Raw genomic sequence first — 19,371 nt, forward strand, 5'->3', positions numbered from 1 at the left:
TTGCCTGTCCTTTGTCTGTAATTCAAAATGTTCCAGAGCGATAATGAAGCTAAACTTTCTTTGTCATTTAATATAGGGAACAATAGAATAGAGAAGCCACAACTAAAATAACTACTACCTTTAAATAAAAAAGTATAGCGCTCCAGGGTGCTAAATAAACATGTTTTGGCATTGGTCTGCCTTCCGCGTGTCATGGAATATTGTATGTTTCCTCAGTGTATGCTTGTAACACTGTGCCACAGGAAGTGTCACCAGATATAGGAACCAGTGGTCATATGGCCATTCTGCCCTCCGCGATGGGCAGCGGCGCTGCTTCGCGGTCCACAGTCTCCGCCCGACTCACCTCTTCTCGATGGCGTCCACGTTCCGGAGGAGCAGCCACAGCACCATGTCCTCCTGCTTCCCCTCCTCGCTGGTGCCTCCCCGTGGCGAAAGGAGAAGGTGGTGGCTGGTGATACACAGGGTCCCTCTGATAGGGGAGCGCAGGGGGCAGGACAGCAGGACGTTGTCCACCCGGGCGGTTTTGATCAGCTCTGACAGCTCCATGGTCTACCAATGGGAGAAGGCGCCTGGGAGAGGAGGAAGAAAAGACAAACTTTAACTCATGTTCCATCATCTTTGCTTCAACGCATAACCTCAATAACTCAATGGATTTTGATGGCTTTATTTGGAGGCTGACAACCTCAAACACATTAATTATCACTCAAATCCTCAGTAACTCCACAGACTTTAATGGAGTTGTCCGCATAATATCAGTCACCCCTAAACTCCAACGGAATCCACACCATGTCCTAAATTACCCCATAGACCTTAACTGGTCTTCAACATAACCCTAGTCACCCCATGGCATAAATAACCCCAGAGACGTTTAATTGAGTAATCATAACCTCAGTCAAGCTATGGACTCCAATGGAGTCTAAACCATGGCTGCAGTTAACCCACATACTTATTGCACCCTACATCATAATTTGGGCTCCCGGTTTTATAGTATTGAATTTTTTAACATTTCTGTCTGTATTTATCCATAATTTTGTTTTGGCCCATTTTATTGGTATTTATCCGTATTTATTATGTGTTTTGTGAATAGACGAGGAGATAACTCGTATATTTCTGTATGTATTTAATGGATAAACGTGGACTCGTAATTTGTTGCCTGTTTTAGCACATTACACAGCTAAAAATAATAAAATAATAAATCTACATAAACACAAATTGTAATAACACATATACATGTTGAGATATGCAGTAATTTAAAAACATCCCATTGAGCTTTGTAGCTCCCCATGCTTTTGTTAAGTACAGCTACTGTTCTGAAAGTCATTATTCTCAGCATGGTTAATCATTCAAAAGATGCTAAATTATCTGTATTTTTCCGCTTTTAAAAATAAATACAGGCAGGAAAGACAGTGTTTTCTGTCTGCATTTATCTGTAAAAATCAGTAAAAACGGAAAACAGGGAGCCCTAATCATAATCTCATAACTTGGCTCACCCCACACCTTTCAACTGGGTCAGCATCACGGTCTCAATAACCCCACAGAAGTTACAGAAGTTAGATTTGTAACCTCAGTCAGCAATTAGGCTTCAATGGAGTCTCTACCATGGCCCCATTAAGCTATGGATTTCAATGAAGGGGTGTGTGGCATGTCTGCAATAACCCCATAGATTTGATTGGAATCTGCAGCAAGTCTTCAATAATATCAAAGAATTCAGTGGAGTCTCTCTCATTGTCAAGATTTGAATTACCCCGTAGACTGAAATGGGTTTTTTCTCCATCAACACATTGCCCCCACATCTGCTGCCTCCTAATTTTCAATTTTATTTTGTTTGAATCTGTTTTATTATATTTAAAGCATAAACAGGGTTAAGGGGTCGACAGGTCAGGACAAGTTACATTGCCAAGCATACATCAACATCATAGGTAAAACACCATGATCAGTATTAGAGCACAAAATGGGAATGGTGTTGGGGCAGTTAGGGTTGCCGGTCAGCACACCTCCACGTCACTGGGAAATGTTGTGGCTGCAACCGCTGCCAGCCCGCCTCCATGCGGGTGTATGCCTCAGGAGGGCTCTTGCTGTCAAATCAGCCTGTCCCTGGGGAGTGAGTGGCATGGCAGCAATATTTTCCATCAATGGACAACAGTAGGAGGCAGATGGGCAGGACTTAATGTGTAACAAAAGAAGTGCAGGTGCTGAAAATGTTGCCAAGGATGCCACCACTCACGTCTTCCTCCAGTGAGCCCCAGTTTCAACACTCACTGCCTCAGTCTTTATCTTCTAACCTTGATCTGTTGTCTGTCCCCTAAGTCTTTGCTCTAAGAGTCTATCCTCTCACCTCTCTAACTGTTTTCTATCATCTTTGTCACACCTTGTATTTCTGATTTGCCCTCTATTCATTTTAGCCCTGCCCTTTTTTCTCTTCACTTTTAACAATGCTCTGCTCTCTCTCCCCTCGATCTTGGCTCTTTACTATAACTCTCTAGCAGTGATTGCTATGTCTCCATTTTATCATTTGTCTGCTTTTTTTCCTCTGTCCTGTCCTCCGCATCCTTTCATTCTCTCTTCTCTCTTCTTAATGCTCTCTTCTTCACATCATGGCTGCTTTCTCTTTGTATCTGATTTGCTCTGCTCCTTTTCTTCTACTTTGCTCCGTTTTATCTCTCTCCTCTCTTGTTGTTTCTTCTCCTCTTTACTCTTGCTGTCTCTCATCTCTAACACTGCTGCTGCCTATGACCCCTGTCGTCAGCCTGTACATGTCCCTGCTATTTTGAACTCTGTGTTTTCCTGTTGTCATTCCAAAAGAAGCCGAAGATGACGTGTTTTACTTTCTTACCTACACCGGGTGCAAAAACAAAATGTGCACCAAATGAAAATGCTTTTTGGGATATTTTAATCAGTGTGGTATGACTGGGTTTATTGCGGAACAGGCAACTGCTTGAGCACAGCAGGTCATGTCACTGCTGGTGCTGCCTGTAATTAGTAGATCCAGGGATGCCGACGGCATCGGCATCCACTGCTCAGGTTCCTGTGACCCTGCCTCCTACAGCACACGCATTGTTCCCAGCAGTAATGTTGCCAATGCCGCAAGTATGGCTGTGGAGCCTACTGGACTCACGCCCGCTCAGCATTTACCATGCTGGGGTACAGCGCACAGATTCTACAGATGACGCCATGGCGCACAAAAGTTGTGTTGGGCCATAAGCCGCATCGATCACATTGAGGATAGCAGCAATGCAGGGCTGCCGGATATGCTACTCTGGCTACGCAACAAGTGGAAAAGTCCACACTTACTTTCATTTATTCTTCCTTAAGAGACCTCACTCCCAAGTTCCAAATGCGCTCTAGCAGCTTCCTTGCCTTAACTCCGTCATGAGCCAGCCCCCAGCTACAATTGTCCAGTGGGAGGTTTAGGCTCAGGCATTGGAAGTGTTCAGATTAGGGGAATAGAATTCAAGCCATAGTTTGTCGATGACGTCTTGGATTTGTGATGATCGTGATGACATCATCACTAACGTGGTGATACACAATCATGCCTGCCTGAACCGGCATAAGCCAGCCTGCCTATGAACATTTACCAACGTAAGGTCTCTGATGCCAGATACCTGAGAGCCTAGCCAGTTACTATAATTCCAAACACAACACTCAATGGGGTTGGTCAGCCCAATCAATAAATATCGGCCTTATAAATGAAGAAAAGTGTATTTCATACACCTAAGATGGCCGCCGGGTATGATCGCGTTGAACAACCAGCGCGCACCCGCCCTCCACAGAGCGCTGCGTGCAATGCGGAAGCAACCGGGCGAGCGCAGGTCTTTAAAACAAATCCGGCACCGCCGGTCCAACAACATTCGGACCGGAGAGGCGCTAGTAGGTGTTTACATGAGGGAGGTATCCTGTTAGCAAGTAAGTGTGTGCTAACGAAGTCTGGCAAATGGAGTGCCTTGTTTTACCGCTTTGCGGGTTGATTAACCAGCGCACAGCCTTACAGGTCGTAAGACACGAGACTAGCAGATGAATTATACGCCCTGTTTTCCTTCCATCTCTCTTAGATTGCTGGGATACTGAACCCCTCCGAGTCCATGGAGCACAGTTAGGTCCCACTACATGTATGTAAATATGTATGAATGTGAGCGCAAGATGAATGTTTGGTTGAGTCACAGTAAGGTGCCCATCACGTTTTGATGCATGAGAACTACCACGTTTTGTGCATGAAAACAATCACGTTTTTTCATAGAAAAACGTCCTGTTGAGGACCACGGGAAATGTAATCACGTTTTCCATGTGCAATCCGAAATATGTGTTATGTGTGTTCATGTTGGGGGTAACACCCCTTGATTTTTCAAGCTGTTCTTTGTTTTACAGGAACCTCGTGATTCAAATGAATACGTAGGTACTATATGCATGCACTAATTGTCGATTGCAGCATTATTTATTCAAACTCATTGCAGAGTTAAGGAGTGGCGAACACAGGGCTGGTCCCTGTGTAGTCCCGAAGAAGTGCTTGGGGTATGCACGAAACATGTTGACAGGAGTTGATAGGTACACCTTAACACATTACGTTTAGGGACCTTATTTTTCCACCCCATTTTTAATGTTACCACCTGGAAGCAGGAATAAAGTTTATTGAAAGCTTACTGGGCAGGTATTTTTAAACACATAACTTAGACCACTCCACTATCACACCCGCACCACACATAGTCAATTATAAGTGCTCCTACGTAATTCGCAAGTCGCAGCACGCCCCAGCCCGTAGAGGACTGGGATGGCCCCTATGATGAAGCATGTCAACATGGGGCAACCCTGGTGAGTGAGGGGACACCAAGAAAAAGAGCAATTCTCTCTTTCTATCTACTATACCTCCCAGACCAACCCCATTGAGTGTTGTGTTTGGAATTATAGTGACTGGCTAGGCTCTCAGGTATCTGGCATCAGAGACCTTATGTTGACTACAGTATCTGGAGGGTGAACCTGTGCCCATTTTTCCTCCCTCTAACTCCCTTCCCTTTTGTACTAATATGGACATTTACCAGCCACTCACTATGCAATGTATGTTATTCTTTTTATTTTGAACTGAACAATTAATATTGAGATCACCACCTGCAGGTTCAGAAATTGTAGCCCCGGCCCTGTGAAAGAAGTACAGGTGCTGAGCACCTGAAAGCACCTGCTCAAATTAAGCACTGCAGATGGGGCAGGTTAAGACGGCAGATGGCTCAGTTTGGCCAGAATTATTGGCGGATAATGGGGTAGGTGAGCTGAGCCTATTTAGAGAGGGTCTTCCCTCTTGGCCATGCTAGCCACAACCCAGCCTCTTACTCTGCAATAACCCTCCTCTTGGACACATTAATGTGATTTGTTCCGGTTATTTGAGTTCACAACCAGGCACATCTCCTACTATACTGTCTCCATCAGGGCCGGACTGGCCGTAGCGGGCACCGGGCGATTCCCCAGAGGGGTGGCGGTCGTTTTTGTGGCCGTGGGGGTCAGTTTTGTCACTGGGCGCTGCTTTTGCAATATCGGCCCCCTGTAACAAATGCGGGAGCGGTGCTTCTTAATAGCACCAACCCTTCCACCCTCCTCTCCCCCGTCAAAGGGCCGGACGACTAGCAATCTGCCAGAGCTGGTTGCTGTTCCCAGTCCGGCCCTGGTCTCCATTTTCCACATCTTGTGGTTTCTGTGCATGTACAGAGGCCATCTTAATGGTTTTTCAAAAATAAAACCGAAAATCCTTTTCAAGGTGGCTGCTTTGCAGACACGGTGGCCATTATGGAATGTTTTTTCTTCATTCAAGTTTGAGAGATGATGCTATTAGCTTTGGCAATGTACGTGATGCAATTCAACAAGCACTCTCAAAGCTAAAAGAATGAGCAGTGACGGGTGGCAACAGATTGTGAGCGGGCGGGTGGGGGCACATCCTGCCATGAGGAAGGGGAAAAGACAGAATGATATGGTCAACGATGGAGAGGTTATCAAAGGGAACTACTTAAAGAGCTGAAATTGGATTATAAATTCAGAACAGTTTCTAATGGGACCCCCAAAATTGCTTGGCCCCGTTGCCCCAAAATCCTTAAAATGTCCCTGGTCACAGACTACCAGAGAATGCTCACAACCCTGGCAGACTAGCAGTCACAGACTGCCAGAAGCACGCTCACACCCCTGACAGAATGGCAGTCACAGATCACTAGAAGCACATTCACAGACTAGCACTCACAGACTGCCAGAAGCACGCTCACACCCCTCACAGACTAGCAGACACAGATTACTAGAAGCACACTCACAGACTGCCAGAAGCACGCTCACACCCTTGACAGAATGGCAGTCACAGATTACTAGAGGCACACTCACAGACTTGCACTCACAGACTGCCAGAAGTACGCTCACACCCCTCACAGACTACCAGACACAGATTACTAGAAGCACACTCACAGACTTTCAGAAGCATGCTCACACCCCTCACAGACTAGCAGACACAGATTACTAGAAGCACACTCAGTGCTTTAAATGGGCCGGTACTCACCGGTACTGAGTACCGGCACTTCACAATTTCCGAGCTGTCAGTACCGGCACTTTTTTTCCAGTCGCGGAGAGTACCGGTACCGTGACTGATGGCATGAGAGGCTAAGGTTTGTTATCGCCTGCAATGCGGGACAAATGCCCTCTGCGTTTGGATCTCGCAGACCTGAAGGGGACTTTTACAGTCAGCTGCTGCTAATGTTCTGTAGCGCTCATTAGAATTCCACACCCTGCAGGGGTTGGGGAGCGCTTGCTTAACGCTGTGATTAACAGGACAGGGTCGAGGCAGACCCTGCACTGTTGATTGGGCATGAAACGACCATTATGCTGAAAGTGCTTAGCACCTCCTCCCCCCTGCTAGGTGTGTGAAATAGCCTGGCCTGCTGGTCAGTAAGACAGTCCGTCTTGTCCAAAGCCGGTATGTTTGTTTTTTTCGAACAGGAGCTGCTTTCCTTTGTGTGGCTGCATTTACATGATAACAGCAGGGAATCCCTAGGTGTGAAGGCAGCCCTGCCCAAAGAGCAATGAATAGCAGCTGACGCCCTCCTCTTCAGGAACCAGCAGACCAATGTCCTGTTGAAAAGCGCTTCCGTTCCGTGCACTTTAGGCGCTTTGCACTCCCTCTTTTACAGGCGCCAATGCGGGGCCGGGAAATGTTTGCAATCCAACTTTCTTCGTTTTTTCCCCATAGATTGGTGAAACGGAGAGAAGGGGGAGGGAGTTTACGCAGAAAGGATACCCTTCATCTGCATGACAAAGAGAGACCACAGCCAGGCCCAGCCGAACAAAGGGGTAAATGCTGTGAAGCCGCTGTTTTCATTTTGTGATCGATTTCAGACACAACCGTTCCTTACAAATACAAGGCGACAAGGTGACAACCCGAGATGACATAGAAGGAAGGGGGAGGGAAGATTGTAAAAAAAGTGAGGTGACAGCTTAAGTTATAATTGCCATTTTTTTCAGATACCAGATAGATATTCGTTTCGTTTTTAAATGGGTGCTTAGGAGTTGTATTTTAATACAAATTCAAATCTGCTGTATTTCTTGAAGTAATTGGTTTAGTTATTGATGAACCACGTGCCTGAAATTCAGGTTAAAATGCTGCCCTGCAGAATTTACAGGGCGTGGCGGAGCTTGCGTGCACTCAATCACACACACATGCACACACACAATTTCACAGCTTGAAAATTATTTTGTACTGCTTTTATTTACTAGAAAAAATATTTACAAAATACAGGCCTCAACATTAAGCGTGCTCTATCAACACAAACAATGAAATACAGGACAACAAATTACAGGCCAGGTGGCAAATTTAGGGTATGGGTACATCATGGAGGGAGGAAGAGGAGGCAAGTGGGGGAAAAAACAATGACAAAATTTAAGAGACTTGTGGAGAAAGTAAGTGAGAGGTGGCAGTAAGAGGGGCAGATCCAGGGAGAGAAGGTTAGAGGCTGGGTAGAAATGAGAGGTTAATCGTGAAAGGAGAGTAGAACCAGAAGGAGATAGGAAGAGCCTGGCCTTAGGGCAAAGGGCTGAAGCAGTGCTTTAAATGGGCCGGTACTCACAGGTTCTGAGTGCTGGTACTTCTTATTTTTATCACTGCAATACTGACCCTTCGCCACTACGTAGGAGAGTACCAGTACTCATAAAAGGTAAGCTCATTGGCTGCTAGTGCTGGGGAGCACCAGGCTGTCCGAGAAGAAGCTCTCTCTGACAGCCAAGGTGCTTCTGTAGTCCTTAGCTCAGCCGCTTTTCTGTACCTCTGCTTATTTCTTTGCGTCTATGCACACTTGAGGATATATAGCATGGTCTCAAACAACAACAAATAACAATATGACATTAAAAAGTTGCAAATATTACAAAACAAGGTCATTTTTAACATATTACCCTGTTTGCCTTTCACTTTGTGTAATGATTTAACCTGTTTTGTTAATATAAATGCATTTCTGTTGTGTATTAATATGTGCTGCAACCAGTATAGAAGTCAATATGTATCATCATAATTTTACCTTAGCCTCGCCCATAGCCCCGCCCACTTGCCACACCTCTAGGTCATTTTAATGAGTACCTGCACTTATTTTTCCCCATTTAAAGCACTGAGCACACTCACAGACTGCCAGAATCACGCTCACACCCCTGACAGAATGGCAGTCACAGATTACTAGAGGCGCACTCACAGACTACCAGAAGCACGCTCACACCCCTCACAGACTAGCAGACACAGATTACTAGAAGCACACTCACAGACTTTCAGAAGCACGCTCACACCCCTTACAGACTAGCAGTCACAGACTACTAGAAACACACTCACAGACTGTCAGAGGCACGCGCACACCCCTTACAGACTAGCAGTCACAGATTACTAGAAGCACACTCACAGACTGCCAGAAGCACGCTCACACCCCTTACAGACTAGCAGTCACAGATTACTAGAAGCACACTCACAGACTGTCAGAAGCACGCTCACAGCCCTTACAGACTAGCAGTCACAGATTACTAGAAGCACACTCACACCCCTTACAGACTAGCAGTCACAGACTGCCAGAAGCACGCTCACACCCCTTACAGACTAGCAGTCTTAGACTACCAGAAGCATGCTCACACCCCTCACAGACTAGCAGACACAGACTACAAGACGCATGGTCCCAACCCTGACAGACTAGCAAACACATACTGCCAGGAGCACGCTCACAGCCCTCACAGACTAGTACTCACAGACTGACAGAAGCATGCTCACACCCCTCGCAGACTAGCAGACACATACTGCCAGAAGCACGCTAACACCCCTCACAGATTAGCAGTCACAGACTACCAGAGGCATGCTCGCACCCGTCACAAACTAGCACTCACAGACTGCCAGAAGCACGCTCACACCCCTCACAGACTGCCAGAAGCACGCTCACACCCCTCACAGATTAGCAGTCACAGACTGCCAGAAGCGCACTCACCCCTCACAGACTAGTAGTCACACACTACCAGAGGCAGGCTCGCACCCTTCACAAACTAGCACTCACAGACTGCCAGAAGTACGCTCACACCCCTCACAGACTACCAGAAGTACGCTCACACCACACACAGAGTACCAGAAGAACGCTCACTCCCCTCACAGACTAGCAGACACATACTGCCAGAAGCACGCTCACACCCCACACAGACTGCCAGAAGCATGCTCACTCCCCTCACAGACTACGAGACACATACTGCCAGAAGCAAGCTCACACCTGTGACAGACTAGCAGTCACAGACTGACAGAAGCACGCTCCCACCCTTCACACCCCTCACAGACTAGCAGACACATACTACGAGAAGCATGCTCACACCCCTGACAGACTAGCAGACACATACTGCCAGAAGCATGATCACAGCCCTCACAGACTAGCAGACACATACTACCACAAGCATGCTCACACCCCTGACAGACTAGCAGTCACAGACTGACAGAAGCACGCTCACACCCTTCACACCCCTCACAGACTAGCAGACACATACTGCCAGAAGCATGCTCACACCCCTGACAGACTAGCAGTCACAGACTGCCAGAAGCGCGCTCACATCCCTTACAGACTAGCAGTCACAGACTGCCAGAAGCACACTCACACCCCTCACAGACTAGCAGTCACAGACTGCCAGAAGCACGCTCACACCCCTTACAGACTAGCAGTCATAGACTACCAGAAGCATGCTCACACCCCTCACAGACTAGCAGACACAGACTACAAGACGCATGGTCACAACCCTGACAGACTAGCAAACACATACTGCCAGGAGCACGCTCACAGCCCTCACAGACTAGTACTCACAGACTGACAGAAGCATGCTCACACCCCTCGCAGACTAGCAGACACATACTGCCAGAAGCACGCTAACACCCCTCACAGACTAGCAGCCACAGACTAGCAGACAAATATTTCCAAAAGCACACTCACATCCCTCACAGACTACCAGAAGCGCACTCACACCCCTCACAGATTAGCAGTCACAGACTACCAGAGGCATGCTCGCACCCTTCACAAACTAGCACTCACAGACTGCCAGAAGCACGCTCACACCCCTCACAGTTTAGCAGTCACAGACTGCCAGAAGCGCACTCACCCCTCACAGACTAGTAGTCACACACTACCAGAGGCAGGCTTGCACCCTTCACAAACTAGCACTCACAGACTGCCAGAAGTACGCTCACACCCCTCACAGACTGCCAGAAGCACGCTTACACCACACACAGAGTACCAGAAGAACGCTCACTCCCCTCACAGACTAGCAGACACACACTGCCAGAAGCAAGCTCACACCTGTGACAGACTAGCAGTCACAGACTGACAGAAGCATGCTCACTCCCCTCACAGACTACGAGACACATACTGCCAGAAGCAAGCTCACACCTGTGACAGACTAGCAGTCACAGACTGACAGAAGCACGCTCCCACCCTTCACACCCCTCACAAACTAGCAGACACATACTACGAGAAGCATGCTCACACCCCTGACAGACTAGCAGACACATACTGCCAGAAGCACGTTCACAGCCCTCACAGACTAGCAGACACATACTACCACAAGCATGCTCACACCCCTGACAGACTAGCAGTCACAGACTGACAGAAGCACGCTCACACCCTTCACACCCCTCACAGACTAGCAGACACATACTACGAGAAGCATGATAACACCCCTGACAGACTAGCAGACACATACTGCCAGAAGCACGCTCACAGCCCTCACAGACTAGCAGACACATACTACCACAAGCATGCTCACACCACTGACAGACTAGCAGTCACAGACTGACAGAAGCACGCTCACACCCTTCACACCCCTCACAGACTAGCAGACACATACTGCCAGAAGCATGCTCACACCCCTGACAGACTAGCAGACACATACTGCCAGAAGCACGCTCACAGCCCTCACAGACTAGCAGACACATACTACCACAAGCATGCTCACACCCCCTGACAGACTAGCAGTCACAGACTGACAGAAGCACGCTCACACCCTTCACACCCCTCACAGACTAGCAGACACATACTACGAGAAGCATGCTCACACCCCTGACAGACTAGCAGACACATACTGCCAGTAGCACGCTCACAGCCCTCACAGACTAGCAGACACATACTACCACAAGCATGCTCACACCCCTGACAGACTAGCAGTCACAGACTGACAGAAGCACGCTCACACCCTTCACACCCCTCACAGACTAGCAGACACATACTACGAGAAGCATGCTCACACCCCTGACAGACTAGCAGACACAAACTGCCAGAAGCACGCTCACAGCCCTAAGAGACTAGCAGACACATACTACCACAAGCATGCTCACACCCCTGACAGACTAGCAGTCACAGACTGACAGAAGCACGCTCACACCCTTCACACCCCTCACAGACTAGCAGACACATACTACGAGAAGCATGCTCACACCCCTGACAGACTAGCAGACACATACTGCTAGAAGCACGCTCACAGCCCTCACAGACTAGCAGACACATACTACCACACGCATGCTCACACCCCTGACAGACTAGCAGTCACAGACTGACAGAAGCACGCTCACACCCTTCACACCCCTCACAGACTAGCAGACACATACTGCCAGAAGCATGCTCACACCTGTGACAGACTAGCAGACACATACTGCCAGAAGCACGCTCACACCCCTTACAGACTAGCAGTCACAGACTGCCAGAAGCACGCTCACACCCCTTACAGACTAGCAGTCATAGACTACCAGAAGCATGCTCACACCCCTCACAGACTAGCAAACACAGACTACAAGACGCATGGTCACAACCCTGACAGACTAGCAAACACATACTGCCAGGAGCACGCTCACACCCCTGACAGACTAGCAGTCACAGACTGACAGAAGCACGCTCACACCCTTCACACCCCTCACAGACTAGCAGACACATACTGCCAGAAGCATGCTCACACCCCTGACAGACTAGCAGACACATACTGCCAGAAGCACGCTCACAGCCCTCACAGACTAGCAGACACATACTACCACAAGCATGCTCACACCCCTGACAGACTAGCAGTCACAGACTGACAGAATCACGCTCACACCCTTCACACCCCTCACAGACTAGCAGACACATACTGCCAGAAGCATGCTCACACCCCTGACAGACTAGCAGTCACAGACTGCCAGAAGTACGCTCACACCCCTTACAGACTAGCAGTCACAGACTGCCAGAAGCACACTCACACCCCTCACAGACTAGCAGTCACAGACTGCCAGAAGCACGCTCACACCCCTTACAGACTAGCAGTCACAGACTGACAGAAGCACGCTCACACCCTTCACACCCCTCACAGACTAGCAGACACATACTACCACAAGCATGCTCACACCCCCTGACAGACTAGCAATCACAGACTGACAGAAGCACGCTCACACCCTTCACACCCCTCACAGACTAGCAGACACATACTACGAGAAGCATGCTCACACCCCTGACAGACTAGCAGACACATACTACCAGAAGCACGCTCACAGCCCTCACAGACTAGCAGACACATACTACCACAAGCATGCTCACACCCCTGACAGACTAGCAGTCACAGACTGACAGAAGCACGCTCACACCCTTCACACCCCTCACAGACTAGCATACACATACTACGAGAAGCATGCTCACACCCCTGACAGACTAGCAGACACATACTGCCAGAAGCACGCTCACAGCCCTCACAGACTAGCAGACACATACTACCACAAGCATGCTCACACCCCTGACAGACTAGCAGTCACAGACTGACAGAAGCATGCTCAAGCCCTTCACACTCCTCACAGACTAGCAGACACATACTACGAGAAGCATGCTCACACCCCTGACAGACTAGCAGACACATACTGCTAGAAGCACGCTCACAGCCCTCACAGACTAGCAGACACATACTACCACAAGCATGCTCACACCCCTGACGGACTAGCAGTCACAGACTGACAGAAGCACGCTCACACCCTTCACACCCCTCACAGACTAGCAGACACATACTGCCAGAAGCATGCTCACACCTGTGACAGACTAGCAGACACATACTGCCAGAAGCACGCTCACACCCCTTACAGACTAGCAGTCACAGACTGCCAGAAGCACGCTCACACCCCTTACAGACTAGCAGTCATAGACTACCAGAAGCATGCTCACACCCCTCACAGACTAGCAAACACAGACTACAAGACGCATGGTCACAACCCTGACAGCAGTGGCGGTTCCTGCATGGGGGCGTTTGGGCGCCGCCCCCCCTGCTTTCTCACCGTGCGAGAAGGCAGAAACAAATGGTAGTTATTGCCTTAATATAACTACCATTTGTGATTTGTTTCTGCATTCTCGCACGGCGAGAAACTGAAAGCAGAACTTCCTTCCTGGTTTAGAGTCAGAGTGGGCGGTGTGTTACTCGAGGGCAGGGGGGAGTGGCTTGGGGGAGTGGCTTGCCCACTGTTGTTAATACTGATTGTTTGGGCTGCCTGAGGCCGCCCAAACAGACAGTATTAACTACAGTGGGAAAGCCACTCCCCCAAGCCACTCCCCCCCTGCCCTCGCGTAACACCACACACTCAGTCTCCCTTTTCTCTCTGTATGCTGCTGCAGCAGCATACAGAGAGAAAATGACGTGGCCTGGGGCAGCCGGCCGCCCCAATCAAAAACGTGGTGGTGGGAGGGAGGCTGCCTGCTGCGCCGCCTTCCTGTGATGACGTGCTGCAGGACTTGAAAAGAGGAAGGCGGGAGTCGGGAAAGAGTCTCTCCGGACGGTGAGTTTATTTTTTTTTATTACCCGTTCCTATTTCATTTAAATTCATACTTTTGACTTTTCCATTTGCTTGTAAGCGCTTAGATGCGATCCAGTCTAGGAAGCAGAGCTAGCTACATAAACAGCCATTCACTACCTCCCTGCAGCACAACGCACATTGCAAGCAGACAGTGCCGGCGACAAGAGGGTTAGAACATCCCTGGTCCTTAAATCAAAGGGGGGGAAGAAGTGAGAGTTGTCGGTGCAAGTATGTGACAGGCCCTTAAGTGCAAAGCAAAACGGTTTTGCTCCGGGGCTTTAAACAAGGGCGGGCAGGACAGTGACAGCTGCAGAGGAATCCAGGAAGGGTGAGGTGTGGGGGGTTGAGCAAAAAAACATAGGTGGACGCTGCTCACCGGCACCACAGACCTGAAACTATCCACTCAAGCTTCACAATTGTACCTGGCCACCTATTTCAACCCGCTGGCTTCAAGTCGGCACAGCCGCAAATACCTCAGCACCTAATCCGATGCTTACAGTTTAAGCAGAATCTGTGATCCTGGACAGATCACTACATTGACCAGTTAGTTTCATTACTTCCGTCTTGCCAATACTATAACAAGTTAGAAGCAAGTTAAACATCATGTGACCGATCGGTTTCTTCCAAAAAAAGGGGGTAGTTTGCAATAATGTATTAGTACCACACATCACAGGGGACACTACGCTTGGGACAGCGCTGCATACGCCCCATCAGTTTCAAATTCCACCAGCCGCCACTGCCTGACAGACTAGCAAACACATACTGCCAGGAGCACGCTCACACCCCTGACAGACTAGCAGTCACAGACTGACAGAAGAACGCTCACACCCTTCACACCCCTCACAGACTAGCAGACACATACTGCCAGAAGCACGCTCACACCCCTGACAGACTAGCAGACACATACTGCCAGAAGCACGCTCACAGCCCTCACAGACTAGCAGACACATACTACCACAAGCATGCTCACACCCCTGACAGACTAGCAGTCACAGACTGACAGAAGCACGCTCACACCCTTCACACCCCTGACAGACTAGCAGTCACAGACTGCCAGAAGTACGCTCACACCCCTTACAGACTAGCAGTCACAGACTGCCAGAAGCACGCTCACACCCCTCACAGACCAGCAGTCACAGACTACCAGAAGCACGCTCACACCCCTTACAGACTAGCAGTCACAGACTGACAGAAGCACGCTCACACCCTTCACACCCCTCACAGACTAGCAGACACATACTACCACAAGCATGCTCACACCCCCTGACAGACTAGCAGTCACAGACTGACAGAATTGCTCACACCCTTCACACCCCTCACAGACTAGCAGACACATACTACGAGAAGCATGCTCACACCCCTGACAGACTAGCAGTCACAGACTGACAGAAGCACGCTCACACCCTTCACACCCCTCACAGACTAGCAGACACATACTGCCAGAAGCACTCGCACACAGAGTAACTGTCAAACACTACTGGAGGAATTCTTCACCAGTCACATCACAGCAGTCTCACACGAGGGGCAGTCTTTCACCACCATCAGCATAGCAGCCGTTACCAAAAGCACAGTCACACACATCACAGAGTAGTGGTCACACACTCTGCCGATAGCACTCACACAAGCAATTTCGCACTACTAACAGCATCCCTCTTAAAGTAGCAGTCTCACATAACAGACTTCACTCTTACAATCATCACAGACTAGCAGTCACACACTACCAGAACCATTCGTACTCCCCCTGCACGCAGTAGCAGTCTGGCTTTTCCAGCAGCAGTCCCAGAACCCTCACAGACTAGCAGTCACACAGTACTGACAGCACCCTCACACTGTAAACAGACTAGAAGACACACAGTACTGACAGCACCCTCACACTGTAAACAGACTAGAAGACACACAGTACTGACAGCACCCTCACACTGTTCAGACTAGAAGACACACAGTACTGACACACAGTACTGACAGCACCCGTACACGGTACACTGCTCACAGGCACGCAGCAAAGCCAGCAGATTGTGCTGATGTCTGAAAGCGCGTCTTCAGTGATTGCCGGGGAAATATTGTGCGCGTGCTATTTTGCATGAGTGAGGGGAAGAATGCACGGATATGCCAATGGGCGGATGCAAGAATGATTTAGTGAGTGCACTGAGGATGAGTGACTGAATGCGTAGGCTGACAGAAGCATCAGAACTTCCAGTTCTAAGCCAGGCCTATTGGCTTTGAAGATGCTTGCTTCGCATAAGCGTGTGCGATTGCTTCAACCAGCCTGGCTCCTGCTCGTTTCTTCACCGTGCTCCGCTGTATTTGAATGCAATGGTGCCACGTGGTGCTGTGACCAGACAGCGTGCGTAGGGGCTGAGGGGCGAGTGTGCGGTTGAGTATGTACCTGGGTGTGGCAGGCTCCTCGGTGCCCCTCCAGGTGCAGGCGGGCAGCAGACCCCCGTCTGGGGCTGGAGTTTATTCAGTGACGGCCACCTGGCAGCCACCGCCGGCCTCCCTCCTGTGCAGCAGGTCGACGGCTCCCGGAGCAGGATATCCGCCAGCAGGGGAGGCCGCCGGCGGCAGCGGCAGCCAGCAGAGGCGGAGACACAGGGCTCAGGGACAAACACTACCTGACAGCGGCAAGAACGTGACACCAGCCTTTGGTAGTGGGCGGGGAGGCACAGGAAGAGGTAAAGGGTAAGAGGCCGCAGCAGACAGGGGGACTGCAGGGCGCAGGGACTACACACTATGGAGGTGTCACCTGAGCACAGACCTAGCATGAGGTGCCTGGGGCCAAGGGAGGGTACGGAGGGAGCCCCGGTCTTGGGTACCGTAGAGGAGGTAGGGTTACCAACTGGCATGGGTGCAAATTCAGGACGGTCAGTGTAAAAATTCAGGACAAAGTGTCAAAATTCAGGACAAAAATTCAGGACAGGAGGTCAAAATTCAGGACAAAATTTTGGGACAAAACATAAGTTTTACAGACCTATTAGAGGAGGTGGCACAATAATATATAAGTAAATAGACAACCAAAATAAATACAATTCAAAATAAGTTTATATAAGATTGAGTCAATCGTGCACTTCACAGTTGTTCAGTATGCACGCAGCTTTGCAAAGCGACATCAGGCCCTTTCTGCTATCAAGATTTGTGCTAGTAACAATAAACATTAATAAATAGTATTTTTTTATTTGTATGTTGAAATCTGTCTTTTAAATGTATAGTGAAAACGCTGTTATTTTCTTTTTATTTTCTTCAGCAAGGCGCCAAAACAAAAGCAGAATGCTTTGCACTAGTCCCATGCAGGAGAAGGCACACCACACCACATGCTGTCACTACAATTGGGCCCATTGTCATTCTAAAGAGCTAATCAGCTGCAGTCTCAGAATGACAATGGGCCACTCCACAATCTGTGCGAGGTTTGGGAGGGGCTCATGCAGGCAGCCTCAGTCTACAGATTAAAAGATAAGAGCAAGAGGCCTGAGTGAAATCTTTTAAACTCACGGGCCTCTCGCATGGGAAACAGCATTCCTTACTAAATTTCCTTTTTCGATTTTAGTTCGATGTCTGTAGGGCGTCCGTAATTTGAGATCCCCAAATTAAGGACGCCTTACAGACATCATACTAAAATGACGGACGGTCTGTGAAATTTACGGACGGTTGGTCACCCCAAGAAGAGGCCGCAGGGGACAGGGCCCAGTCTAACACACCATCTGAGTGACGTGTCATCTCTAGCCCTGGGACAGGCTACAAGCCCTAGTCTGTACTACACAAAACCATGGCCTGTGGTACATGCGATCCATTGTGAGGTACAGGGCACCACGGCCCGAGATAGAGGGAATCCTCTTCATGGGGTATAAGATGCCAGTGCTTGAGGTCGAGGGATAGCACTGTCTGTGGAGTGCGAACAACAATCTATGACGCAGGTGATCCCGCGACTGGGGCATCACACAGTGCATCAGCCTCACTTGCCTTAAAAGATCTTCATTGGCTACCTACAGCGCAGAGAGTCCAATTTAAGGCACTATGAATCGTCTATAGACCAATACACAAGATGGGGCCTAAACCCCTAGAGAGGAAATTTCAATGGTATTGCCCAGTTAGAAGTCTACGTTCTTCCTCAGCCAATCTGGTATGTAACCCCCGCATCAATAGAACCCGACTGGGCGGTAGGTCTTTTAGTTTTGCCGCAACTCGTCTTTGGAACTCCTTACCAATTGAGCTGAGACAAATGAATACTCTAGCACAATTCAGGAGGGAGTTGAAAACTAGACTCTTTCCTAGAGATTAATTCCTAGTTACCTTCAATTCAGTGACACACAGTGTCTTTTTTGGTAATCCTAGCGCCAGGATACCCATTGGGTGGCAGCTGCACTTTAAAAGTTTTCCCATACAGTACAATACAATCTCGACCTCGGACATAATATTCAGTGTCAATGCTACAATGAAATACGGCGTGCAACATAAGGAGTCCACCATCTGGGGTCCAGGCAGGGACATCTTAAGGATTTTGGGGGCCCCTATTCGACAGCTTTGAATTTACAATCCATTTTCAGGTCTTTCATGACCTCCTTGGCCACGTCACTGACAGTGGGCAGGCACACTTGTTCCAGGTCCCAGGGATGGATAGTGGTGTGTCTTCAATTTTTTTAACACAGCAGCAGCTCACTAATATTATTGCAAATAATCTATGTGGCCCCCTCCCATTTCTCATATGTGAGGTCCTGTTTTGATGCAAAAGAAACTTTTTGTATGGATGTTGTATGAAATATTAAACACAATATTTCTCTACAACATGTCTGTACTAGACCGCCACACATCACCCGCATTAGAAATAAATTAAAGGAAAGCGGCTTTTAAAACAACCTCTTTAGGAATTATTCAAGGTCATCGGGTTAAGATTCTCCGCAGAACAGAGCTGGTTCAATCAGGGGGGGGCCTGGGCCAGTGCCCACTTTTCCCATCCCTTAAAACATTTCTGGGTCGAGGGAACCCGGCATGGAATACAGGCAGTGGGTCCAAACTCAAACTCTGAAGAACCACAAACCACCGCAGGAGAAACGTGGAATCTACTGTCTTGGGTACAGTGGTAA

At 48.9% G+C, this 19,371-nt stretch overlaps 1 protein-coding gene across 14 annotated transcripts in view; it reads right to left on the minus strand.

Annotated features, from left to right (window-relative positions):
* Positions 1-19,371, minus strand: part of LOC147730844 (myotubularin-related protein 9-like) — a 180,369-nt gene that overhangs the window by 146,993 nt on the left and 14,005 nt on the right. For 9 of the 14 annotated variants that reach the window (XM_086955687.1, XM_086955685.1, XM_086955690.1 and 6 more), the window contains exon 3: positions 344-569. In XM_086955687.1, coding sequence (XP_086811813.1) covers positions 344-546 — 203 coding nt within the window. In that variant the 5' untranslated portion in view covers positions 547-569. Of the gene's footprint in view, positions 1-343; positions 570-16,682; positions 16,831-19,371 lie in introns of those variants that run through there. The other 5 variants (XM_086955686.1, XM_086955689.1, XM_086955681.1 and 2 more) reach the window with 2 other exon arrangements.

The sequence above is a fragment of the Lissotriton vulgaris genome, chromosome 2_1 (genome assembly GCF_964263255.1).
Source record: "Lissotriton vulgaris chromosome 2_1, aLisVul1.2, whole genome shotgun sequence".
Lineage (NCBI taxonomy): Eukaryota > Metazoa > Chordata > Amphibia > Caudata > Salamandridae > Lissotriton > Lissotriton vulgaris.